Source organism: Rhineura floridana, chromosome 3 (assembly GCF_030035675.1).
Source record: "Rhineura floridana isolate rRhiFlo1 chromosome 3, rRhiFlo1.hap2, whole genome shotgun sequence".
Classification (NCBI taxonomy): domain Eukaryota; kingdom Metazoa; phylum Chordata; class Lepidosauria; order Squamata; family Rhineuridae; genus Rhineura; species Rhineura floridana.
The window spans coordinates 214,033,148-214,060,401 of NC_084482.1; the positions used below are offsets into that span (position 1 = coordinate 214,033,148).

At 45.8% G+C, this 27,254-nt stretch overlaps 1 protein-coding gene across 2 annotated transcripts in view; it reads right to left on the reverse strand.

Moving 5' to 3' along the window:
• Positions 1–10,211: 10,211 nt before the first annotated feature.
• Positions 10,212–27,254, reverse strand: part of LOC133381524 (major histocompatibility complex class I-related gene protein-like) — a 32,358-nt gene continuing 15,315 nt past the window's right edge. For both annotated transcript variants that reach the window (XM_061620715.1, XM_061620714.1), the window contains 7 exons: positions 23,170–23,445; positions 19,609–19,893; positions 18,757–18,840; positions 18,136–18,168; positions 12,842–12,874; positions 12,289–12,322; positions 10,212–11,104 (listed from right to left, as the gene is read on the reverse strand). In XM_061620715.1, the coding sequence (XP_061476699.1) occupies positions 12,303–12,322; positions 12,842–12,874; positions 18,136–18,168; positions 18,757–18,840; positions 19,609–19,893; positions 23,170–23,445 (731 nt within the window). In that variant the 3' untranslated portion in view covers positions 10,212–11,104; positions 12,289–12,302. The remainder of the gene's footprint in view (positions 11,105–12,288; positions 12,323–12,841; positions 12,875–18,135; positions 18,169–18,756; positions 18,841–19,608; positions 19,894–23,169; positions 23,446–27,254) is intronic.

Below are 27,254 nucleotides of genomic sequence, written 5' to 3' on the forward strand. Positions count from 1 at the left end.
CCTTGCTAGGAAAGAAGTGTGTGCTTGTGGGCCATCAGGCAGAGGCTTTGCACCAGTGTGTGGGTGCCACACATACTCACAATCATGCCTGCGCATGCTGGGTGTGAGCCTGTCTTGTCAACTTCTCCTTCATCAACCTCATAAAAGTACGAGAGAGCGAGAGAGCGAGAGAGAGAGAGCGGTATTAGGGATCTTTTTCTGCAGGACTTTGCGAGGAAAGAAACCCCAAAGTAAGTAGGCATGGGGGGGCGCATCCATCCTTGTTTATTTCAGTCAAGTGGACATTGCAGAAGGAAAAAATAATTACATCTTGTGTGCTCAGTGCAAAATACAGAAAATACGTCGTTTAGCAAGAAAGAGCCCTGTGGCACCTTGAGGTCTCACAAATTTACTGTGTTCTGCTTATTTCTAGGCAAGAGCTTACATAATTCATCACAGCCCAAGTGGACAAGGAAAAAGTTGAGAATCATACTGTAGGATTAACATTATCATATTTATATTTATATACTGCTCCATAGCCAAAGCTCTCTGGGTGGTTTGCAAAAATTAAACATTGAACATTAAAAACAAATATATAATTTTAAAAATCATACAAAGTTTAAAACCATGAAGCACAGATAAACCAGGGAAAAGACCTGGGGTCAGAGCTCAACACATGCTGTTAGAATGCATGGGAGAAAAGGAAAGCCTTGATTTGGCGCCAAAAAGATAACAATGTTGGCGCCAGGCAAACTTCATCGGGGAGATTATTCCATAATTTGGGGGCCACCACTGAAAAGGCCCTTTCCCGTTGCCATCCTACGAGCTTCCTGCTAAGTAGGCACCCGGAGGAGGACCTTTGATGTTGAGCGTAGTGTACAGGTGGGTTCATATCGAGAGGCATTTCATCAGATATTGTGGTCCCAAGCAGTGTAAGGCTTTATAGGTTAAAACCAGCACCTTGAATCGAGCTCAGAAACATACAGGCAGCCAATGCAAGTGGGCCAGAATCGGTTTTATATGTTCAAACCATCTGGTCCCCATTACCAATCTGGCCGCTGCATTTTGCACAAGCTGCAGTTTCCGAACCGTCTTCAAAGGCAGCCCCACGTAGAGCACATTGCGGTAATCTAATTTGGAGATTACCAGCATGTGGACAACTGAAGCCAGACTAGCCCTGTCCAGATAGGGGAATAGCTGGGCCACCAACAGAAGTTGATAGAAGGCACTCCATGGCACCGAGGCTACCTGAGCCTCAAGTGACAGAGATGGTTTTAGGAGAACTCCCAAACTATGAACATGCTCCTTCAGGGGGAGTGCAACCCCATCCAGAACAGGTTAGACATCCACCATCTGGTCAGAAGAACCACCCACTAACAGGATCTGTCTTGTCTGGACTGAGCCTCAGTTTATTAGCCCTCATCCAGTCCATTGTCGCAGCCAGGCACTGGTTCAGCACATTGACAGACTCACCTGAAGAAGATGAAAAGGAGAAATAGAGCTGCGTGTCATCAGCGTACTGATGACAATGCATTCCAAAACTCCAGATGACCACACCCAATGGTTTCATGTAGATGTTGAACAGCATGGGGGACAGAACTGACCCCTGTGGAACCCCCATACTGGAGAATCCATAGGGCCAACAGGGTTCCCCAAGCACCACCTTCTGGAGCCGACCCACCAAGTAGAAGCAGACCCACTGCAATGCAGTCCCTCCCACTCCCAACTCAGCCAGTCATCCCAGGATACCATGGTCGATGGTGTTGAAAGCCGCTGAGAGATCAAGGAGAATCAACAGTGTCACACTAGCCCTGTCCTTCTCCTGACAAAGGTCATCATACAGCGCAACCAAGGCTGTTTCCGTGCCAAAACCAGGTCTGAAACCCGACTGAAATAGATCCAGATAATCGGTCTCATCCAAGTGTGACTGGAGCTGGCCTGCAACCACTCCTTCCAGGACCTTGCCCAGGAATGGAACATTTGCCACCGGCCTATATTATTAAGATTTTCTGGGTCCAGGGAAGATTTCTTCAGGAGTGGTCTCACTATCACCTCTTTCAGGGGCCCCGAAACCACTCCCTCTCACAAAGAGGCATTAATCACTTCCCTGGCCCAGCCATTAATGTTTTGAAAGCCCTAAATTCATTACATTCATCTTTACACTTCATTGATCATCATTCATTGCCTAATTAAGCCTCACAATGTTGTAACTGTCACCATTCTACAAGGGTAGAGAGGTGGCCTCTAAAGCCATAATTGCCCTTGGATCCTGTGAAATTTTTCTTCCTGCTCCATATTACCCCCACCAAAGTAACAAACCAAGCAACCAGCCCAAAACTATATTGTTTAATGGATGGAAATCAATTGAGAGAACGGGGAAAACTTCACAAGAGCACCTTTTTAAATTTATAGTTTTTATTGTGTTTTTGAACACAACACATATCGTATCTGAGAATTAAAACAAAACAAACAAAACACTTTTTATCCTTCCTAATCTGCAGGATGCGTTTTAATATTATTCATTTAACATTCCAAAGAATGCAAAATTCCATCTTCACCTTTTGCAAGGTACCAATAAATCATACCCGTATTGCAGACCATTAATATCCACGTCATTTTGGCAGACGTTCGTACAGGATGTGGCCATCATCTCTTGCACTGTCTGTACAGGGAACACAGTCACAGCTCCCGCTGCTCACTTTGTCTAAGGTATATTACTTGCATTAGCCTTAATGGACATGAGTTTTTGAAAATGGCTTTGTTCTCTTGGATCTTAACGGTGCAGTTATCAAGAGATGCCACTCTCCCTCCTTCAGTTTCTACAACAGAGTTAAATGACGGTATGAAAATTCTTCTCCATTCCTCACCTTTTTTTGCTGTCACGCCACCCACTATGGAAACTGCACCAATCATCCCAATGGGTTTATACTTGGAAATAGTGCTGGATAGTTGCTTCCTTATCACTATTTATTTATTTAAAACATTTCTATCCTGCCCTTCTACCCTATAATAGAGCACTTAGGGCGGCTAACAAAAATATCATGAAAGATGTGCACAATAAAACTGTAAACAGTAGTGTTGAGGCTATTTTTGGCACCCGCCAAAGCGGTGTGCTGCTCCCCTCAATTCCCGGGTGGAAGTGCGAGCTGAGGAAAACCTGTTTGACTGCTGGGCTTTCGGCCAGGTACCAAGTAAAGACACAAGAACTTTTTGATCCAAAGGTGGTCTCAGTCTCAACACAGGCACAGCAGCCTGGCAAGAATGAAGACCCCGTTTATTTGTAACAGTGCCAATATATAGTTTCTATAAGTGAAACATCAATAAACGTCAATAATAATAATAATAATAATAAATAATAAATTTAATTTCTTCGTCGCCTATGTGGCTAATGGCCACTCTAGGCGACTTACAAAATTGTTAAAATACAATTGATAAAATACAGTAATACAATATAAAAACAACACATCTGCGGCAACAATATTAAAACTGGGCAGGAGGCATTTCAGTTATAACAATTAACCCTCCCCAGATACCCCGAAGGCCTGCTGAAAGAGCCAGGTCTTTAAGGCTTTCCGAAACACATTTAAAGAAGAGGCGTGCCGGAGATCTTGTGGGAGGGAGTTCCAAAGAGTGGGGGCCGCCACTGAGAATGCCCTCTCTCTTGTACCCGCCAATCTGGCTGTTTTTGTTGGCGGGATTGAGAGAAGGCCCTGTGTGGCCGATCTTGTCGGGCGGCATAATTGGTGGCGTTGAAGGCGCTCCGTGAGATAAACTGGGCCGGAACCGTGTAGGGATTTAAAGGTCAATACCAACACCTTGAATTGGGCTCGGAAAACAACTGGTAGCCAGTGTAGGTCGAACAACACTGGTGTTATGTGATCTCGGCGGCGACTATTCGTAAGTAGTCAAGCCGCCGCATTTTGTATCAGTTGTAATTTCCGGACAGTTTTCAAGGGTATCCCCACGTAGAGCGCATTACAGTAGTCCAAACGAGAGGTGACCAGGGCGTGTACCACTAGTGGGAGCTGGTGAACAGGAAGGTAGGGTTGCAGCCTTCGTATGAGGTGTAGTTGGTACCAGGCTGCCCGGCTCACTGCTGAAATCTGAGCCTCCATGGACAGCCTGGAATCAAGCACAACCCCAAGGCTGCGGACCTGGTCCTTTAGGGGTAGACTCACCCCGTTGAACTTCAGGTCAATGTCGCCCAACCTTCTCTTGTCCCCCACAAGTAGTACCTCGGTCTTATCAGGGTTCAACTTCAGCTTGTTCCTTCCCATCCATCCACTCACGGATTCCAGGCACTTGGACAAGGTCTCCACAGCCAACTCTGGTGAAGATTTAAACGAGAGATAGAGCTGAGTGTCATCCGCATATTGATGACACTGCAGCCCAAATCTCCTGATGATTGCCCCCAGCGGCTTCATATAGATGTTAAATAGCATGGGAGAGAGGATAGAGCCCTGTGGCACACCACAATTGAGAGGCCAAGGGTCTGATACCTCCTCCCCCAACGCTACCTGTTGGTACCTATCGGAGAGAAAGGAATGGAACCACTGTAATACAGTGCCTCCAATTCCCAATCCCTCCAGGCGAAGCAGAAGGATACTGTGGTCGACAGTATCAAAAGCCGCTGAGAGATCGAGGAGGACAAGAAAGGTGGATTCTCCCCTATCTAATGCCCTCCTCAAATCATCTACCAGAGCGACCAAGGCTGTTTCAGTTCCGTGACCAGTCCTGAAACCCGATTGGTATGGATCCAAATAATCCGTTTCATCCAAGTGTGCTGACAACTGGTTGGCCACCACTCGCTCAATGACCTTGCCCAGAAATGGCAGATTCGAAATTGGGCGGAAGTTATCGAATACTTGGGGATCCAATGTAATGTAACATAACATGTGAGACAAATAAGAGACCCAGGCCACATATCACTTGCTACATATCAGATGTCAGGATGTCCTTCCTTTGAAATCCAGACCCATGAGCAATATGTTCTAAGATAAGGGTCGGGGAGAAGGGATGGTTTGACACTTTGGGGGTCATAAAACAAGGGAACATATACACAGGAAAATACATGTAGCCCTGGAAGGTCGCTTAACGGAGGTGGGCATAACGAGACCTGGTGGAATGGAGAAAACCAGTGGGATACGGTTATCCCTGGATATAAACTATATAGGACGTATTGGTGGCGGAGTCGCTGTATACATGAAAAAAGGCAATGAATCCAGCAAGCTCGAAACCCCAAAAGAGGCAGACTCCTCCACAGAATCGTTGTGGGTGGTGATACCATGCCCCAGGAGGGACTTAATACTGGGAACGATCTATCGTCCCCCTGATCAAAATGCTCAGGGAGACCTTGAGATGAGATATGAAATTGAGGAAGCATCCAAACTAGGAAATGTGGTAGTAATGGGTGACTTCAACTACCCGGACATAGATTGGCCGCATATGTGTTCCAGTCATGACAAAGAAGCAAATTTTCTAGATATTCTAAATGACTATTCCCTAGACCAGTTGGTCATGGAACCGACCAGAGGGACGGCAACCCTGGACTTAATCCTCAGTGGGGACCGGGACCTGCTGCGAGATGTAAGTGTTGTTGAACCGATTGGGAGCAGTGACCACAGTGCTATTAAATTAAACATACATGTAAATGGCCAATTGCCAAGAAAATCCAACACGGTCACATTTGACTTCAAAAGAGGAAACTTCACAAAAATGAGGGGATTGGTAAAAAGAAAGCTGAAAAACAAAGTCCAGAGGGTCACATCACTCGAAAATGCTTGGAAGTTGTTTAAAAACACTATATTAGAAGCTCAACTGGAGTGCACACCGCAGGTCAGAAAAGGTACCGCCAGGGCCAAGAAGATGCCAGCATGGTTAACGAGCAAAGTCAAGGAAGCTCTTAGAGGCAAAAAGTCTTCCTTCAGAAAATGGAAGAGTTGTCAGAATGAAGAAAATAAAAAAGAACACAAACTCTGGCAAAAGAAATGCAAGAAGACAATAAGGGATGCTAAAAAAGAATTTGAGGAACACATTGCTAAGAACATAAAAACCAACAACAAAAAATTCTATAAATACATTCAAAGCAGGAGACCATCTAGGGAGGCGATTGGACCCTTGGATGATAAGGGAGTCAAAGGTGTACTAAAGAACGATAAGGAGATTGCAGAGAAGCTAAATGAATTCTTTGCATCTGTCTTCACAGTGGAAGATATAGGGCAGATCCCTGAACCTGAACTAACATTTGCAGGAAGGGATTCTGAGGAACTGAGACAAATAGTGGTAACAAGAGAGGAAGTTCTAAGCTAAATGGACAATATAAAAACTGACAAATCACCGGGCCCGGATGGCATCCACCCGAGAGTTCTCAAAGAACTCAAAGGTGAAATTGCTGATCTGCTAACTAAAATATGTAACTTGTCCCTTGGGTCCTCCTCCGTGCCTTAGGACTGGAAAGTGGCAAATGTAACGCCAATATTCAAAAAGGGATCCAGAGGGGATCCCGGAAATTACAGGCCAGTTAGCTTAACTTCTGTCCCTGGAAAACTGGTAGAAAGTATTATTAAAGCTAGATTAACTAAGCACATAGAAGAACAAGCCTTGCTGAAGCAGAGCCAGCATGGCTTCTGCAAGGGAAAGTCGTGTCTCAGTAACCTATTAGAATTCTTTGAGAGTGTCAACAAGCATATAGATAGAGGTGATCCAGTGGACATAGTGTACTTAGACTTTCAAAAAGCATTTGACAAGGTACCTCATCAAAGACTTCTGAGGAAGCTTAGCAGTCATGGAATAAGAGGAGAGGTCCTCTTGTGGATAAGGAATTGGTTAAGAAGCAGAAAGCAGAGAGTAGGAATAAACGGACAGTTCTCCCAATGGAGGGCTGTAGAAAGTGGAGTCCCTCAAGGATCGGTATTGGGACCTGTACTTTTCAACTTGTTCATTAATGACCTAGAATTAGGAGTGAGCAGTGAAGTGGCCAAGTTTGCTGACGACACTAAATTGTTCAGGGTTGTTAAAACAAAAAGGGATTGCGAAGAGCTCCAAAAAGACCTCTCCAAACTGAGTGGTGGAAAAATGGCAAATGCAATTCAATATAAACAAGTGTAAAATTATGCATATTGGAGCAAAAAATCTGAATTTCACATATACGCTCATGGGGTCTGAACTGGCGGTGACCGACCAGGAGAGAGACCTTGGGGTTGTAGTGGACAGCACGATGAAAATGTCGACCAAGTGTGCGGCAGCTGTGAAAAAGGCAAATTCCATGCTAGCGATAATTAGGAAAGGTATTGAAAATAAAACAGCCGATATCATAATGCCGTTGTATAAATCTACGGTGCGGCCACATTTGGGATACTGTGTACAGTTCTGGTCGCCTCATCTCAAAAAGGATATTATAGAGTTGGAAAAGGTTCAGAAGAGGGCAACCAGAATGATCAAGGGGATGGAGCGACTCCCTTACGAGGAAAGGTTGCAGCATTTGGGGCTTTTTAGTTTAGAGAAAAGGCGGGTCAGAGGAGACATGATAGAAGTGTATAAAATTATGCATGGCATTGAGAAAGTGGATAGAGAAAAGTTCTTCTCCCTCTCTCATAATACTAGAACTCGTGGACATTCAAAGAAGCTGAATGTTGAAGATTCAGGACAGACAAAAGGAAGTACTTCTTTACTCAGCGCATAGTTAAACTATGGAATTTGCTCCTATTCCTCAATAAAATCCATTCCTTTATCCAGACTAGGCAGCAGGCAGCAAAATAAAGTCTCAGATTTGGTAATCCCAGTCCTCCTCTTTCTTTGGCGTCTTGTAGTAGTTTAAATTTAACTCTTGGTTTTTTTCCTTGCCATACAAATTTAGAGATATCTTTTTGCCATTGTTTAAAAGGTAAATCAGAGGATATTACAGGTATTGTTTGAAACAAAAACATCATTCTCGGTAATACATTCATTTTTATCACAGATATTCTACCCATTAATGACAATTGTAGTTTTTCCCTTCTTAGCAGATCTTTCTTAATCTCTGTCCATAATTTTTCATAATTATTATGAAACAACTTTGAATTTTTATTTGTCATAATGATACCTAAATATTTCAACTTTTTCTCTATTGTAAAATCTGTCTTGTCCATTAACTCTTTCTGTTCCCTTAAAGTTAAATTTTTCACCAACATCTTTGTTTTTTGATTGTTGATCTTAAATCCTGCTAACGGTCCAAATTCTTTTAATTTGTCCATCAATACATTAATTCCTTCCAATGGGTTTTCTAATACAATTATCAAATCATCAGCAAATGCTCTCAATTTATATTCTTCTTTTTTTATCTTTAATCCCTTTTGTCTTGCCTTATATCTCTAAGCAGCACTTCTAAGACCAGAATAAATAAAAGGGGAGATAATGGACATCCCTGTCTTGTACCCTTTTGTATTTCACAAGAATCCGTTAAATCTCCGTTAACAATTATCTGAGCCTTCTGAGATGTATAAATCGATCTAATCCATTTTATAAAATTGTCTCCAAAATCCATTTGCTCCAAAACCTGAAACATAAATTTCCAATTCAAGTTATCAAATGCTTTTTCAGCATCTAAAAAAATCAAAGCTGCTTGTTTATCATTTCGTTGTTCTAAATATTCCAACACATTCAAGACATTCCTGACGTTGTCACGTAATTGTCTTTTAGGTAAAAACCCTGATTGATCTTCCTGGATAAATTGTTGCAATATTATTTTCATTCTTTCTGCCAAGATCATTGTAAAAATTTTATAGTCATTATTCAATAGAGATATTGGCCGATAATTTTTTGTTTTAGTTAAATCTTCCTCCTCTTTAGGTATTAATGTTATGTTAGCATTTTTCCAACTATCCGGTATCCTTCCCTCTTGCAGAATAGAATTCATTGTATACTGTAAAGGTAGCAAGAGTTCTTCCTCCAAACATTTATAGTACATTGCAGATAACCCATCTGGTCCTGGCGCCTTTCCTAATTTAATTTTGTTTATAGCTTCAGATATCTCTCTTGACGTGATAGGGCCATTAATAGCTTGTCTCTGAAAGTCTGTAATTTTAGGCAAATTCTGTTTAGATATATACTCTTCTATTTTTTCAGATGGGATTTCCTGACACTTGTACAATGTTGAATAATATTGATGAAAAATCTTTTTGATTTTTACATTATCTGTCAGCATCTCATCTCCTTCTTGTATCTTTAATATAAGATTTTTTTGACGTTCTTTTCTTAATTTATATGCTAACCATTTCCCTGGTTTATTTGCAAATTCAAAAGTCCTTTGTTTAGCAAAATTTAGTTTCCTTTCAATTTCTCTAACTGTCAGCATTGATACTTGATTCTGTAACATTTTAATTTGATTTACAATAGAAACTTTAGTTGGATTCTTTTTCAATTCTTCCTCTTTTTGTTTTATTTCTTCCAAAATTAATTGCATTTTCTGTTGTTTCTTTTTTTTAATTCAGAGTTACATTTAATAAAATATCCCCTCATAAATGCCTTACTTGTATCCCAAACGATATTTTCATCTGTTCCTTTATGTAAATTATATTCAAAAAACTCTTTTAATTTCTTCTTACATTCTTGTACTACTTTGTCATTCTGTAATAAAGATTCATTTAATCTCCATCTAAATCCAAGATTTTTTTTTTGAGCATTCATCCCAAATTACTTCTGTGGTGGTTATACACCTTCCCATTAACCGTGAATTAATCCCACACTTTTCAGTGCATTTCCCAGTCGGTCTCCCAACTGCAAAGAGTCAGTGGCTTTGCTTTTCCACAGGGGATTCGTTGCATTAGTGCCGTGTTCAACCTTGGGTTCCCAGATCTTGGTGGACTACAATTCTCATAATCCCTGACCATAGGCTAAGCCAAGGAGATGATGGGAGTTGCAGTCAACAACTTCTAGGGACCAAGGTTGAAGAACACTGCCCTAGGGTGACAGAGTCCTTTAATCTAATTAGGCAAAACTAATTTTCTGTGATGTGGTTGAACTATTGTCAGTCTGGAGGCAACCGGACACTAGTCCTTGCTGCTGTTTTCAAGCTCTCCCTCACCCCCTCATCTGCCCCTCGCTCCTGCCCAGGGAAGGTCAGGGTCCGTGGTCAGCACGGCTATCTCAGAGAGGTAAAACTCCGAGTGAAAAGCAGGGTGTTTCAGACATCCAAGAAGCAAGCAGGAGCAGAAGAGAATAAATACTTACATTTTAGCCAAGCAATCTCAGTAGTCTTTATCAGAATTTAAAAGAAAGCATTTATTACATGTGATATTATAAAGCAAAGTATAAAATATATTACCTTGTTACGTCACTAAAGAGAGGGATTAGATACCTGCAGAGATGAAGTCTAACCAGCAAACAGCTTTTTCAAAACCCAAGAGCAGCTCTGCTGGATCAGGCGAAAGGCACGCCTAGTCCAGCATTTTGCTCTCACCAAGCAGAAGCCTACTGGAAGCAGTTAAACTATTAACAACACGGGAACAAAATCATCCAACAGAATTATCCAAAAAGCAGGGATGGTCATGAGGAAATGGCCACTGTGGGCGGCTGCTTTTCTGCCCAATTTCATTAAATTAACTGATATCTCTAGAAGCATAATTCTGAATGTTTTACAGCTACCATGCTAAACTGAATTGTCCATTTAAAAAATGTTAGTTTACAAAAAATGTGGCCTAATTAATTCAGCATTAAATTATATATCCATGTTTAATATATTAACTATTTTACTAAAAGTAGTTGCAAAACCCCCCAAAGCACCCCCTTAAGTATATAGTATTTCTTTTCTTAAGAGCTCTCTCTTACGGAGCTCTATGCACAGTTGATCAATTAACTGATTTAAACTCCCAATATCTACACTGATTTAAGATTTCTTTCATCAGGTGAAAGTCCTACAATTATTTCTTCAGGTGCAAATGTGCCCTGGGGGCAGCAGTCCTGCTAAAAAGCAAATCACATCAAGCTAAGCTCTCTTGAAATCAGAAATGATCCACAGTACATGCTGGTTCCAGCCAAGCTGGATGGGACAGACGGAAGAAATTCCTGAAGGTTTCAGAATATGGAATCTTCTCTCGCCTCTTGCGCTGGGAGCTCTACTGTCTGAGCTGTGCTGACATTGTTGGTCATACTGGAGAGAGAGAGAGAAGATGGTGAAAGATTCCAGATCCAGAAAGAGGCTGGGAGGGAGGGGGTGGTCTCAGCACCTCTCAGCTCAGGTGAAGAAGCGAAGGGTGCAGCCCCAGGAGAGGGAGCCGGCAGGGAGGGAATCACTGGGGGGAGACTAGCTATAATTCTCCCAATTGTGCAGCTTTCAGCTTTGCAGGGTGGGAGAATCTCCTTGCAATTTTGTGAGCAGAACAGGCACTCCCCACACATACACTCAGCTCCAATGACGTTCTCACCAGAGTTAAGTTAAGGGATGCATTACAGAGAACCCCACAGAATCTAGGTCCTGCTGAAGGTTTAGGGGAGGGCGAGGATTTGAAACAGTATACAAGGAAGTGAGGGAATAATTCCAGGGCTTGAGGCTTAGGATGTTCATTTGCAGGGGGACACAGTTGCAGCTCTGTTTTGTCCCAGTCTGCATCTGCGTTGGAACTGTTTTTAAAGATTTTATAAAGGATGTTTCAGATGCTTTGTTTTTAAGATATTGTATAGATGTTTATAGTACTTTATCACCTGTTTGCTGCCCTGGGCTCCTTTTGGGAGGAAGGGCAAGATATAAATTTAGTAAATAAAATGCACTTGGGGCTGTAGCTGACCAGGAATTCAAACCCTGGTATAAGCTGCAGCCATTGCTTGGCTGATCCAGTACCTGGAGATCCTTGAAGGGGCAACACTGCTTTGGATGTGGGGCAATGTCTCTCCCAGCAGGAGGAGGGAGGGGGCGGCGGCTGAACAACCGCGAAAGGGAAGCCTCCTGCAGCCAAGGGCTTCCTGCTCCCCACCTGACACCTCCTGACCCCACTCCTGGGAAAGGAGAGCGTCCTGCAGCTGAGGGCCTGAGGTGGAAGCAGAGCCCCCCTCTCCTGCCCCAGGCACCATCTCCCGTAGCAGGGGATGGAGGGGCAAGGGCAGGGCAATCTATTTGCTAATATGCGGAAGGCACAGAGCGCTGGAAGTCTCTCTTTCGTGTACATCCATCTTCCCCACAGCACCAACACTCCCCCACCCCACAGCTGCTCTTCCTGCAGTTCCTGAAGTGGTCAGCATGAGGAGGGGCTGAGGAGGTTTCCTCAAGCGCAGTGACTGGAGGCTGGGATCTCCCTCCTGAGGCCTTGCAGTCTCCCCCTCCCCTTCCCTGCCACTCACCTGCTTTGGGGCTCCTAGACAGCCGGGTTGCTCCCTGTGAGGGAGAGAAAGGACATGGAGTGAACCTTGCCCAAAACTGTACAGGTGATTAACAATTCAGGAGACAGGTTTTATTTTGAGGAGGCTAGACCTCACTGAGGCTTCAGGAATCCCTAGGAGGAGGCCAAGCACTGCAAGTAGAAATGCCTCCACCGGTTGGCTCCATGGGATCTGCAGATGACTGCAATGGATTCAGTGCTTCTGAACACAGAGCCCAGCTGCTCTTTAGCTAATGTGTGCCTGATGGGAGCAGACGGTGCTCTGCTGCTTTGAAAGTTGGCTCCTCGCAAGGAGAAAGTGGGGTTGGGGGATTCAAACAAGGGTCAGGGAGTAGGACCTGCCTTTCTCCACTGGAACTCTGAACTGGGCAGGCAGAGAACGTCTGAGGGGCATTAGAGAAGACTCTCTATAGGGCTTTGGAGATACAGTGAAATTGGGAAGATCTCTGTTCTTGAGTGTCCTCAGTGAGAGGCAGAACTCCCCCTGCCCTGTGGGATGGGATTCCCGCACTTACCCTGGCTGGAGTTGTCGGACCCTCGGTCACTTGCTGGAAAGGGGGAAAAGGAGGAGGAGGTCAGCAGAAGGGATGGGGGTGTACTGACCTCCTCTTCTTTCACTCTCAGACACACCAGGCCCTTTTCTGATCAGCTGAGCATAACTGCTTTAGCTATAGCCTTAACACATCACAAAAACTTAAGTAGGCAAGAATTATACATATTTAAATCAACACACAGAAAGGGCCAGGGGTCCCGGGGGCTGCTCCCTCCTTCCAGGAAGAAATATACACATTCCCCTTCCAGCTGCCATGCTGCCCCAGGGATGACCCTGGACCACTACCCCTCTGCTTCGTTAAAACAAATTAAACCAGAACTATAACTAGAAGCCGAAATGATGAAACTGAGGTTATCATACTTTGGACACATAATGAGAAGACATGATTCACTAGAAAAGACAATAATGCTGGGAAAAACAGAAGGGAGTAGAAAAAGAGGAAGGCCAAACAAGAGATGGATCAATTCCATAAAGGAAGCCACAGAACTGAACTTACAAGATCTGAACAGGGCGGTTCATGACCCACTGCCTGCAAGGGGAAGAGGACCATCGCTGCCCAGGGAGGGAGAGCCATCTGCCTGCCTGTGCTGCTGCTGCGCTGCTGCTGGATAACATCTCTGCTCTCTCCTTCTTGGGCTCCTGCTCTGCACGTGGGCACCTTGCAGGACCAGGCCCCAGGTACTCAGCCAGCTGTGCCTGATACTGTTCCACCTGTCCCTTCTCTGGAGGGGATATATAAGCCGGCTGGCTGAGGTGGCTTGGGAGACCCAGTGCCTGCAAGGGGAAGAGGACCATCGCCGCCCAGGGAGGGAGAGCCATCTGCCTGCTTTGCTGCTGCTGCTGCTTGGTCAACATCTCTGCTCTCTCCTTCTTGGGCTCCTGCTCTGCACGTGGCACCTTGCAGGACCAGGCCTCAGGTACTCAGCCAGCTGTGCCTGATACTGTTCCACCTGTCCCTTCTTTGGAGGGGATATATAAGCCGGCTGGCTGAGGGGGCTTGGGAGACCCATTGCCTGCTGTCCATCGCTTTTGGGCCCCTATTACATCAGCTACTACGGACTGCCGGTTGCTGAAGCCCCTCAGATGCTGCTGTGCTGTCTGAATGTATGAGTGGGTTGTATGAGTGAGTGTGTGATTGTGTGTATATGCCATGAGTTTTATTATTTATTTTATTTTTATTATGTGCCTGGGTGAGAGGACAGTGTTGTGGGAGGGTGGACCAAAGGGGGCCCCTATTAGTGTAGTGACGGGTAATGGGAGGTATGGCGCTGTGAGTAGGACATGCCAGTTAAGGGGAACTCGCCCCAGACAACTGGTGGCTGTGACGTGTTCCGGTCCTCCCCACACCCACAGGATTGCTGGTAGTTCTATCAGCCAACCCTCGGATCTCCAGTTGCTGCTTTTCAATGCCAGATCGGTAAATAATAAAACCTCCCTCATCCATGACCTAATTGTGGATGAGGCGGCTGATCTGGCATGTATTACCGAGACCTGGGTGAGCGATCTGGGAGGTATTAATCTCTCCCAGTTGTGCCCACCTGGGTATTCGGTTCAGCATCTGGGTAGATCCGAGGGTCGGGGAGGGGGAATCGCTGTGGTCTATAGAAGTTCCATCCCTCTTGTTAGGCACCCTATCCAGGTGGCTAATGGTCTAGAGTGTCTACACATAACGTTGGGTCAGCGAGACAGACTGGGAATACTGTTGGTGTACCGTCCACCCTGCTGCCCAACAGCGTCCCTAACTGAGCTGACAGAGGTGGTCTCAGATCTATTGTTGTGTTCCCCCAAACTTTTGGTATTGGGGGATCTCAACATTCATGCTGAGGCCGCTTTATCTGCAGCAGCTCAGGACTTCATGACCTCCATGACAGCCATGGGGCTGTCTCAATTTGCTACTGGCCCTACGCATGTGTTGGGGCACACTCTGGACTTGATTTTTGCCTCTGGATTAGGGGATGGTGATCTGAGAGTGAGGAATTTTACATCTATTCCTTTGTCATGGTCAGATCACCGCCTATTAAGGTTTAGACTCACATTGTCTTCTCCCCTCTGCAAGGGTGGAGGACCAATTAAGATGGTCCGTCCCCGGAGACTAATGAATCCTGAGGGTTTTCTGATGGCTCTAGGGAATTTTCCGGCTGATAGAATTGACGGTCCTGTTGAAACCCTGGCCATGCTGTGGAATACGGAAATGGCCCGGGCAGTTGACACGATCGCCCCGGTGCGCCCTCTCCGTTGCAGAGCTCAATTGGCTCCCTGGTTTACTCCGGAGCTAAGAGTGATGAAGCAAGAAAGGAGACGGCTTGAGTGCAAATGGAGGCGAACTCCCGACGGCTGTAATCATGCACTTGTGAGGGTCTCTACCAAACTCTATGTGAAGGCAGTGAGAGCAGCAAAGAAGCAATGCTTTGCTGTCTCTATTCAGTCATCTCTTAACCGCCCAGCGGAACTTTATAAAGTTGTCCGGGGACTTTTACACTCTGGTCCCCAGGACGCAATAACACCATCAATTGCCCGCTGTAATGAGTTTGCGCGACACTTTCGTGATAAGATCATGAACATCCCCCGGGACCTTGACTCCAATATTGCAGCAGTTGATCCTAATGAGGTGTCCAGAGCACAGTCTTGTCCTGTTTTACTGGATGAGTTTCAGTTGGTACAGCTCGAGGATGTGGACAAGGTGCTTGGACAGGTGCGGGCGACCACTTCTGCTCTGGATCCTTGCCCCTCATGGCTAATAAAAGCTAGCAGGAATGGAACAGCCGGCTGGGCCAAGGAGGTGATTAATGCCTCTTTACGAGAGGGAGTGGTCCCACCCTGCCTGAAACAGGCGGTGGTGAGACCACTCCTAAAAAAACCCTCCTTGGACCCTGATAATTTGGACAACTATAGGCCGGTAGCAAATGTTCCATTCCTGGGCAAGGTCCTAGAGCGTGTGGTCGCTCACCAACTCCAGGCTCTCTTGGATGAAACTGATTATCTGGACCCATTTCAATCGGGCTTTCGGCTGGGGTTTGGTACAGAAACGGCCTTGGTCGCCCTGTATGATGACCTCTGTCAGGAGAAAGACAGAGGGAGTGTAACTCTGTTGGTTCTCTTTGATCTCTCAGCGGCGTTTGATACCATCGACCATGGTATCCTTCTGGAGCGACTTGCGGATTTAGGAGTGGGAGGCACTGCTTGGCGGTGGCTCTGCTCCTATCTCGGGAATCGTCTCCAGAAGGTGATGCTGGGGGAACATTACTCGAGTCCCTGGGTACTCCAATATGGAGTCCCACAGGGTTCAGTCCTGTCCCCCATGCTTTTCAATATCTATATGAAGCCGCTGGGTGAGGTCATCAGTTTTGGAGTGCGTTTCCAGCAATATGCTGATGATACGCAGCTCTACTACTCCTTTTCATCTTCGTCAGGTGAGACTGTTGATGTACTAGACCGCTGCCTGGCCGCGATAATGGGCTGGATGAGAGCTAATAAACTGAAACTCAATCCTAACAAGACTGAGATGCTGTTGGTGGGAGGACCCTCTGCCCAGATGGTTGACGCTCGACCTGTCCTAGATGGGGTTACACTCCCCCTAAAGGAACAGGTACGTAGTTTGGGGGTCTTATTAGATCCGCTCCTGTCACTTGAGGCTCAGGTAGCCTCGGTGGCACGGAATGCATTCTACCAGCTCCGGCTGGTAGCCCAACTACGACCCTATCTGAGCAAGGAGCATCTTGCCTCAGTTATCCATGCTATGGTAACCTCTAGATTGGACTACTGTAATGCACTCTACGTGGGGCTACCTATGAAGACGGTTCGGAAACTTCAGCTAGTGCAAAATGCTGCGGCCAGTGTTCTCACTGGGACAAAGAAATTTGACCATATAACACCTGTCCTGGCGCAGCTGCACTGGCTACCGATATGTTTCCGGGCCAGATTCAAAGTGTTGGTTCTTACCTATAAAGCCCTAAACGGCATCGGACCACAATACCTGATGGAGCGCCTCTCTCGCTATGTACCTACCCGTTCACTACGCTCGACGTCGAAGGCCCTTCTCCGGGTCCCAACCCATAAAGAGGCCCGGACATCAACAACTAGATCTAGGGCCTTCTCGGTGGTGGCCCCCGAACTATGGAATGCCCTCCCAGACGAGATACGCCTGGCGCCTTCTTTGTTATCTTTTCGGCGCCAGGTAAAAACCTACCTTTTCGCCCAGGCTTTTTAAACATTTTAAATTTAATTTTAAACCTAATATGGATTTTAATTTATAAACTCAATGGCAATTCTATTTCGGATTTTTATCATGTTTAATGTTTTTATAATTGTATTATATTTTTCACACTTGCTCATATTTTAATTGTGATTTTATTTGTTGTACACCGCCCTGAGAGCTTTCTGCTATAGGGCGGTCTAGAAATGTAATTAAATAAAATAAAATAAATAAACAAATGCTATTGGAGGTCACTGATTCATAGGGTCGCCATAAGTCGTAATCGACTTGAAGGCACATAACAACAACAACACCAAATCAACACAGAGGAAGGGCCAGGGGTCCTAGTGGGCTGCTTCCTCCTTCCAAGAAGAAAGAGACAGATTCCCCTTCCAGCTGCCATGCAGGGGACCTTTTCTTAAAGAGATGGATGTTTTTTACAAGTTGCACCTTATGCAGTCAGAAATATGCAATGCAGCTTATTCTCAGGTAACTCATACAGAGGATTGCAGTCATACCACACATTAATATACTGCCTAATATGCATCTCAAGGCAGTTTACAATCAATATAAAATGCAATACAAATATAAGCAAACAACTAACAGTGCATAAAAAATTAATTTTCCCACCCTGGGAAACAAACTGTGTATCTATAATTGATTCCAGGATGAGTTATAGCAGGGCAGCCTTCCCCAACCTGTTGCCCTCCAGATGTCTAAGGAGGCAGTTCTAGGCATGTGGAGCAACTGGAGTTCTGCTGTCATTGCTTCCAGTGAAGGACAGCCGCAGGATTCCTGTTAATTGCCCTTTCAATGGCCTCTCACTTAATTGCCTTTTAAAGTCAGACACTGTTTCCCTGGATCATGGGAGGGTTTAATTACTCTTTGCTCCCTTTAGATATTTTATTTCTTCTTTCCACTTTTATAGTGACAAGAGCGCTTTTTCATCTCTGGCTTGGACACAGACACCACCCCAATAAACTAATCCTCTTTTTTCCTCATTTCCCACCCCAGGCCTGCCCACATTGGGGGAAATAACACGCAGAGAAAAAGATCTCACTCACTTGGCGCTTCTTTGTATCCTGCTTGCCATTTTCCTAGACACAGAATCAGAGAGTTAGAACTGAAAGGGATCCCACAGAGATCATCCAGCCTCACCCTCTGTGGTCAGGAAGGACCCCCGGCAGATGCTTCTGTCCAGCTCCTAACAGCCTCCAGGGAAGGAAGCCCAACAGCCCTCCAGGAAACTGGCAGTCATAGAGGGTAGGAAGGCTTTCCAAATATCACCCCACCTCCTGATTTCCTCCACCGTAACCCCTATTGCCTCTGATCCCTCCTTCTGGAGCAACGCTGGAGGACAACTCAGGTCAGCACCAGGAGAAGCATTCTGGGTGGGTCAGGGTGGCTCTATTTTGATTTTGGGCTCCTGCTGGGAGGAAGGGTGGGATATAAATCAAAACATAAATAAATAAATAATAAATATTCAGATTTTAACATACTTTGAGGGAATAGAATGGGGATGCTACTTATGCCAGGAGAGAGAGGAGGCTGACTTGGGACATAATGACATGCTCATGATGAGGGCTCGCTGAAGGGGGACAGCAGAGCAGTGCAGCCCAGAAGGAACAGCCCTTCCAACAGCCAAATGGCCTCAACTCCCCAAAATCCACTCACAGTTCACTTACTGTACAACATGATCCCAGCAATTCCAGATGCTATCAGCACGATGGCCCCCAGAACGCACCCAAGAATGAGTGCGATCTTGGCTGCTAAAGCCGAATTGGGAAAAGAGGAAAACAATTTAAGGAAAAACCAAAGCAATATTTCCCCATTATGGGTCCACAGTGACAAAATGACTTCAGAGCTCATGAAATTCACATCACACTGCTGACAGATTACACTTTGAATAAGTAAAATATTATGAACATTCCATGACATTGAAGCTATCCAGGCTTACAGGGGAAAAGATGGCAGCCAGTTTCTGTCTGTGACATATAATTTCAGTTTACAGGCTACAATAAAAGTAGGTATTTCACAAAAAAGGCTGCACCCCGGTTAAAAATGAGAAGATCCAAATCATTTGCTTTCTACCAGTCACACACTCCAGAGAATTCAACTGGGCTTGTCGATATAAGCGATGATGCTTGTGGGGGGGGGGTCTCTGGTTTTGGCCCTCCTCCTAGCCTGATAACCAGTGTGGTGGAGAGCCAGTGTGGTATAGTGGTTAGGTGTTGGACTACAACCTGGGAGACCAGGGTTCAAATCCCCACACAGCCATGAAGCTCACTGGGTGACCAGGGCCAGTCACTGCCTCTCACCCTCAGAGGAAGGCAGTGGTAAACCTCCTGTGAATACCGTTTACCATGAAAACCCTATTCACAGGGTCGCCATAAGTCGGGATTGAATTGAAGGCAGCCCATTTCCATTTTTTCAAAATGTGAAATTGCACATGCTCATTTTCCATTTTTTCTAGCCTGGGGGAAGGTTCACCTCCCAGAACCCACCCCTTCCCCTTCTCCTCCCCCGCTGTCTCTCACCAGGCTCCTCCCAGGCCACCTTCAGAGGCTTCTTTAGGCCGTCATGCTCCACATGGCACCGGTAGCGGTCCCTGTCCTTGGGGTCGATCTTGACACCAAGCAAGGCGTGGTAGGTCCCATCTGAGTTGGGGGCAACAACTCCCCGGAAGGTGTCCTCCACCCAGACCTTCCCGTCCTTCCTCCAGTTGGCGTCAATCTCCTTGGGGTAGAAGCCGTGGGCTTGGCAGAAGAGGGTCTCCATGTCATCTGCATCCACCTGGTGTGTCACCTTCACCACTGGTGGCTCTGCCACAAAAAAGCAATACTGATGTTAACACAGAGACATCCCCAGAGGCAGGCAAGGTGGATGCTGTACTTTTAAGAGCAGAAAAAATACCCCAGGTACCCATCTAGGCCATCCCAGTGATTCAACATCCTACATCTGCAGCACTCCTAAGAGATCTCTTGAAGAAAGTTCCAGGGAACGAGATTCCTCAGCCTCCCTTGGGATGGTTGACTAAGACTATGACTATGACAACTTGTGGTTCTAAGACTTTCTCAGAGAGCTGCTTCTGGGCTGAGAGGCAAATGTCACCAGGTCCCCATGGCTGAACTTGTTCAGATCCCTCTAAGGGCTCCTCCACCCTGCCCTTTTGCTTTATGGCAGGTGTGTTCAGCAACGTATTCTTGACACAGCAATAGTGTATTAGCAGTGGATTTATGTGATCCAGTGTGGTTTAGTGGTTAAGGTGCTGGACTACAACCTGGGAGACCAGGGTTCGAATCCCCACACAGCCATGAAGCTCCCTGCGTGACCTTGGGCCAGTCACTGCCTCTTAGAGGAAGGCAATGGTAACCCCCCTCTGAATACCCCTTACCATGAAAACCCTCTTCATAGGGTCGCCGTAAGTCAGAATCGACTTGAAGGCAGTACATATACATTTAGTGGATTTATACTGTTGTAGTGTGTTCTGCAATGCTTCACCAACGCTACCACATTATTGCTGTCCAGAGGGGCCAGCCCTGTAGTCAGAGTGGGGCAAATAGGTGCACCGCCCCTAGAGCTGTGCTTTGCCCACCACCGAGATATTTTTTTTGGGGGGGGGAAGAACTGTCTTTTTAATTTGTGACATGACAGGACAATGACAACCTCCATTTAAAGAATGACAGCTTGTTTCAAGAACAGGAGCAATGTAAGGATAAGACCCTCCGAGAAATTCAGCGAAGAAGGCAGGGTGAGAGCACAACAAAACCTCATCCGGAAGAGGCCCCAAAATTCTGCTCACTCAAGACTTTCCCTGACTGAGAGGGGAGTTTTCATCATCACAATCACCCTACAGTTACTTAAGTAATACTAAAAAAAACAGCCTGTATGTATGATCCCTGAAGGGTTAAATATTAGAACTGTGTATTATGGGCTAGAGTTAGACTCCACCCTTGGACTCTGCTCTGCTTTTCAGATTCAGTTTCAGTTGTGTCCCAGTTTGTTTGCCTTCAATAAGAAGATTGTGTTTATTCTGTGGTTATTATGATGAGTGGAGCAGGACTGGGTGCCTATTGTTAAAGGGTGAAATGAAAAAAATGTGATCTGAAAAACATCTACCCGAAGTTACACTTCCTCTTTTAAACATTAACGATACTCACAATCATAGAGGGTATTTTTTTCTTTTTCTTGAGTACATGATGGCAAAGGATGAAAACAGCCCTAGAGGAACAGAAATGCTGCTGTGGCACACACTAGTTCGCTGGCTGTCTCTCCACCTAGACTGTAATTCAGACCTAATTTCTGATTTTCCCAATACGTGCAGCTTAGCATGAGGCCTTTTCAGGGTTTCTGGACAGAAAAAAATCATCCAAGCAACCACTAAAAAAATCCAGTTGCTTTCCAAAATTAGTTTCCAATTGCTTAGTCTTTAATATGGCAATCAGTTAAAAAGTTTTCCCTTCATTTTTCAGCAGGAAAGAAAAAACAAAGGTTTTTTTTTTCAATCTGAAAAGGTGTATTGTGAACCTACCATTCAGGAAGCTTTCTTGCATGTTTATCAAGCATTTTTATAAGTTTATGAAAGGCAATGTATTACACAGTACATAAATTACAAAATTAAGGACTCAGTCTCAATGATGTGAACAAGAAAGCTATGCATATCATTCTCCCATCACTCTCCCTAAACGCATGACTATGACTGCATTGTAATGTGCTCTTACTGTTTCTAAACTTTTTTTTTGTCTTGGTGTGGAGAAATAAGATTAAAATTTATTTTTTTGAGAGAATAAGCTCTTCTCGTGAAACAAGAACAAATGCCAACCATTTAGTTCCTGGTGTTCATACTACGTTTTCTGTTAACTCAACCTTTAGATAGCCCATTATGCAAGTTAGCACACTCTCTGCATGGAGAAGGAGTGAGGGGGAAGGTCACTGCCCTTTCCTCCCCCTGGCCTGGCTCTCAAATCCTCTGAAACAGTGTATGTGTTTTTTGGGGGGCATTGACTAGTGCCATGCACTCCCCCCCCAAAAAATGCCCCACCTAACAAGGAAGGCTGGCTACAGGACTAGGAGGGGTTATAGCACAACAAAAGCAGGACAAACATAAAGCAGAATATTTGTGGTATAAAAAGTTAACAGGATTTCAGCTGAAAGTTCTGGAATAGGCACTGATTGGAAATGAAGAGTGTGACCACCCCAAGACTTGTGCAGGTGTAGTAAACAGTATTGAAAGTGGGATCACCTGTGACAACCCCCCCCCAACAGCATCATGAGCACAAAACATCAATAAAAAGGACTTCTGGAGGAGTCTTCAGTTGAAGGCCGTGAACTGAATGCAGCTCAGAGTGAGGCTGGTTTTTCCCTTCAGGGGAGGAAAATCGGCTGGATTTGCTGCTCTTTGCTCTCCCAAGACTTGTCCTCCCTCAGTTCCTTCCACGTTTCATGAACTTTAACCTTCATTTTAATGAAGAAAGCAAACAGCTCCAGTACAGACAGTACCAGTTATACTCTGGCCTGTTCTGAAGAGCTCCCTTGAGGTAGAAAAATCTGCCCACCTCTCCTCATTTCCATTGCAGATCTACCTGGAGTGGAGGCAACTTTGGAGTTGCACACAATTTCAGAGGGATGTGAAGCCATTAAAAGAAAAAAAAAGTTATTGCGGGGAGGAGAACGATCTCAGGCATGATCTCCCAAGGGGGGGGGGGAATGGACTGAACCACTTCAGCCTGTGGGTTGAGGGGGAGCCCTGTTTTTAAATGCTCCTCAACACTTGAAAAAAACCACAGGCACCTTTAAGTACAAAACGTGTAGGTAAGGATCTCTGTTGCTACTCTCCTTGGCTTTTATTTTTTAATTTTCTAAAGAAAGCTGAGTGAGAATTCAGAAGAGGAGAATCCTCCCGTCTCCAAAGGTGTCCCCTGAAGGGGCTGCTCCAGGCGCCCATCAACTCCCCACAGCCTGGACTGACGGATCAGTCTGGAGGGAGAGAGAATGTGTGTGTGTGAACATGTGAGACGGTGCGGGGATGCAATGTGGGGGATGCTCAAGGCTTTCTCAACAAGCCCCCCAACAAGCCCTCCCTCCCCCCTTCCCCTCACCTGTCCTCTGCAGAGCCTCCTTCCCGTAGTCCAAGTATTTCTTCAGCCACTCAACGCATTCCTCCTCCAGGTAGGCCTTAGTGTACTGGGTAAAAGCCCTGTCTCTCTCCCACTTCCTCTTGGTCACTTGGGCCCCTGCATCGGCCGCTGTCCAGGTGAGAGTCTCCTTGTCGAGGCTGAGGAAGTCCCTCCCGTCGTAGCCGTGCTGGAGATACCCTCCTTTGCGCCCCTCTGGGCCCACCTCACAGCCGTACATCACCTGCAGGGAGTGAAACCCTGAAGGAGAAACAAGAGAGAGAGACCCCAGAGAGGTCAATGGGGGAGGATGGGAGCAAGTGGAGGCCGCAGCCACGTCCAGCCCCCTAAACAAGGTCGGGGCAAGACCTTTTTTTACCTCACATTCAGGGAAGAGGCAAGGGTAATGGATGCCCAAAATTGTGAGTCATTATGAAAAAAAAACTAAGCCACCATTTCCCCCTTATTTAACACTGATCGCCGTAAAGAAGTAATTGAGGCTACCTCTAAAATCCTGAGCCTTTAAGGTGCCTTCTGTCTCATCACCTCGTCCCTTTTTCTCCCCCCTCAACAGATCCCAGTGGAATCTCCCAACTGCCTGGGGGGTGGGGGTGCATTTGCCCTCTTGTCAATCACAAGAAGCCCCTCCCCACACCCCTCCTTTGCAGGTTCAGATCTTGCTGGACCTCCAGCTCTGCCACTCTGGTTCTTGCCCTGCCTGGAAGCAGCACATGTGAAACGGAGAAGTGGCAGCGTGGTGGGAGGGGACACGTGTGCTTGGGGCGGCTTCAAGAGACAGGGCTGGTCTTTGCCATCTTTCCCTTCCCCAGTTTTGTTTCCCTCTCAGGCCCAGGAAGAAGGAGGCAAACTCAGTGGGGCCAGCCTCCCTCATATTACACTTGAAAACGCTCAAGCATGGCCTTTTGGGCGAGATCCCTGTCGTCAACAAATATGCTCAAGGCCTCTGGGCTGAATGTTGTCAGGCCCCCTGAATGAATAAGCTCAGATCTCTCTAAACATGGCTGAGATCCTCCCCAAAGGGAGGATGCTGGAATTACAGCCCTCTGGAATTATTTGTTTTTTAAAAAATTAAAAAATGTTTTTTTAATGATTTTAATGATTTCTAAATGTTTTAGGATACATTAGGATCCTGACAGGGCAAATGAGCAGTCCCAATCTGGACCAAACCCCTCCCCCCAAAGCACACACCCATCCGCTGTTCGTATAACAAGCAAAGCTCTGTCTATTTACATACTCTGATGACCTTTCCAGAGGTGGTGGTGCACACAATCCCTTTATTTCCATACTCTGTGACCCTGTTGTCATGCCCAGACCATTTCTGGGTGAAGTTTTGATTGACAACGGCTTTCATCCTCTGCAGAGATGGTGGGCCCATTATGTCAGTCCACAGAGATTTATGGATTTCTGAATGCTCTGTGAATCACTCCCAAACATCCTCTCTGGTGTTGTAGAGCCCAGTCGTCCCCCTGCTTTATTAGGGAGCTGGGAACAGTGAAACAAGCAGGACTACCACACATAGCTCATTATTGTGCCTATTTTATGGTCTGGGCAGCAGAGCAACTTTGGTTTTCCACGTCCATTGCATCCACTGGTAGCTGCCCTCTTTGGAATGGTAAAGGAATTACCACATCTGGAGCCTGGGAAGGTTGTGCTGGAACCCACGAAAGCCTGCTCTGACAAGTTTGGTAGGCTTTTTGAGGACAAAGATGCTCGTATTCATTTCGTCATTATTGATACAGTTCAACTGGAGGTGTCCAATGTACCATCTGGTCTGCTTTTATGGGATCAGTGTGGGTTGATGTGGCCTGAGGATGCACACATGGTGCTTGGAGAGCTTTGTCCAACCACAAGGGTAGGCTGGGTTGGTCCAGGATATTAGTAATGCCTCTGTGAGAGAGAAAGTGGCCCCAGGCACCTCAAAGGAAGCAGTCATGAAACCACTGCTTTAAAAACCCTCACTAGACTTGGAAGATTGTAACAACCATCATCCAGCTACAAACACCCCTTTGAGCAAGGTGCACAAGAGGGTGCCAGAGATCCAACTCCAGAAACCGTTGGATGAAATGAATTATTTGGACCCATTTCAATGAAGGTTTAGGCCAGGGTTCGGCATGAAAACAGCCTTGGTACACAACACTATTGATTCTCTCTTCATCCAAGATTTTAAAAAAGACTTTTATCTATTATTATTACCCTTGTTTTGTGCCACAAGTAATAGGTGTACAGGGTGAATCTATGTCATTAGTGTGTACCACTTTGGTGTTTTTTTTCTGCACAATTTCCCAATAGCCTGGCTAGACTTATTCCCCAATGTCGATTTTTCTAATACTTTAAACTCAAAACCCCATTCTAAGCAATCAAATGCTTTCTATGCATCTAAGAGCAATATTGTTAATTGATATTTAGTATGAATATTATTGCATATAACACTGAGCAGCTGGCATATGGGATCCCAAATTTGTTGGCCAGGTATGAATCCCCTCTGATCCAAGTATATTACTGAGGAAATAATCAGATTCATCCTGTTTACCACTCTGCTGGAAAAGGTGCCCTAAACATAGTCTGCCTCATCTCTCTCCCTGACTGGATCACCGCGTCCAGTGCAGTCGATAATGGGGAATTTTATATATACATACATGTATAGCTAATGGGGAACTCAATATACATAATCAATAAGCAAAAACATTCTTGCATAAAGCTATAAAGGTTTATAACATTTTAATAGTTTAGTTTAACATCTAGTAAGTTTAGTAGTCAACTGGAACCTTTTTTCTTCTTGCAGCTGTCTCCTTGACTATGCTGGTCGTGTGGAACTACTTGTACTCAAAACAATTGATAACGCTGTGCTGAATATCTCGGTACCTCTAAGACGTAGAAAGAATTGCAGAATAGCAAAGATGCTTAGCTCATTAGCTGGAGTGCTTAGCTCACTGTGAAAATGTACTTTCATATGAAGTACTGAACATTGCGAAATTCACTAGAACACGATGCAGAGAAGTACAGTACCTATGCAATGCCTGTGTAATACTGTAATGTCTGTCATTCGGCACGCCCCTTTCCCGGCCCGCTGTGTCAGTGGCGCGGCGCATTCTCTTTCAGCCCACGACATCAGTGGCACAGTATGACGCATCTTCCTTGGCCCATGGCATCGACGGCGGGGTGCAACGCACCCTTTTGGTCTGTGACATCGGCGGTGCAGTACGACGCGCCTTCCTTGGCCCGTGATATCAACGGTGGGGTGCGAGGCAGCGACACTGATGGCGACATCAACGGCGGGGTGCAGCACGACACGCCGTTCCTGGCCCGCAGCATTGGCGGCACGTGTGTTTGGTGTGTTTGGCGTGAATGAATGTGTGGTGTGTATATGTGCTTATGTTTGATGGTGAGTGAGTGTGTGAGTCTGTATATATAAGTTTTATTATGTGTCTGGGGAAGAGTCTTTTGCAACAAACGGGAGGACTTGAGGGGGGCCCAATTAATGTAGTGACGGGGAGAGGGAGGTATGGCGTTGTGAGAAGGACGTGCCAGGTAAGGGGAACGCGGCCCAGACAAGTAGTGGCTGTGCCTTGTTCCGGTCCTTCTCACATCCGTAGGGTGTTGGTTGTCCTCTCAGCCAACTCTCGGATCTCCAGCTGCTGCTTTTAAATGCCAGATCGGTACACAATAAAATCTCCCTCGTCCATGATTTGATTGTGGATGAGGCAGCCGATCTGGCATGCATTACCGGGACCTGGGTGGGTGAGCTGGGAGGGGCTAGTCTTTCCCAGCTCTGCCCACCGGCTTATTTGGTTCAGCAGCATGGTAGATCTGAGGGTCGGGGAGGTGGGGTTGCTGTGGTCTATCGGAGTTCCATCTCTCTCATCAAGCACCATGTCCATGTAGCAACTCGTCTGGAGTGTCTGTACCTTGTGATGGGTCAGAGGGACAGACTGGGAATATTGTTGGTGTACCGCCCACCTTGCTGCCCAATGACTTCCCTAACTGAGCTGACGGAAGTGGTCTCGGAGGTATTGCTGAGATCCCCCAGACTATTGGTACTGGGGGATGTC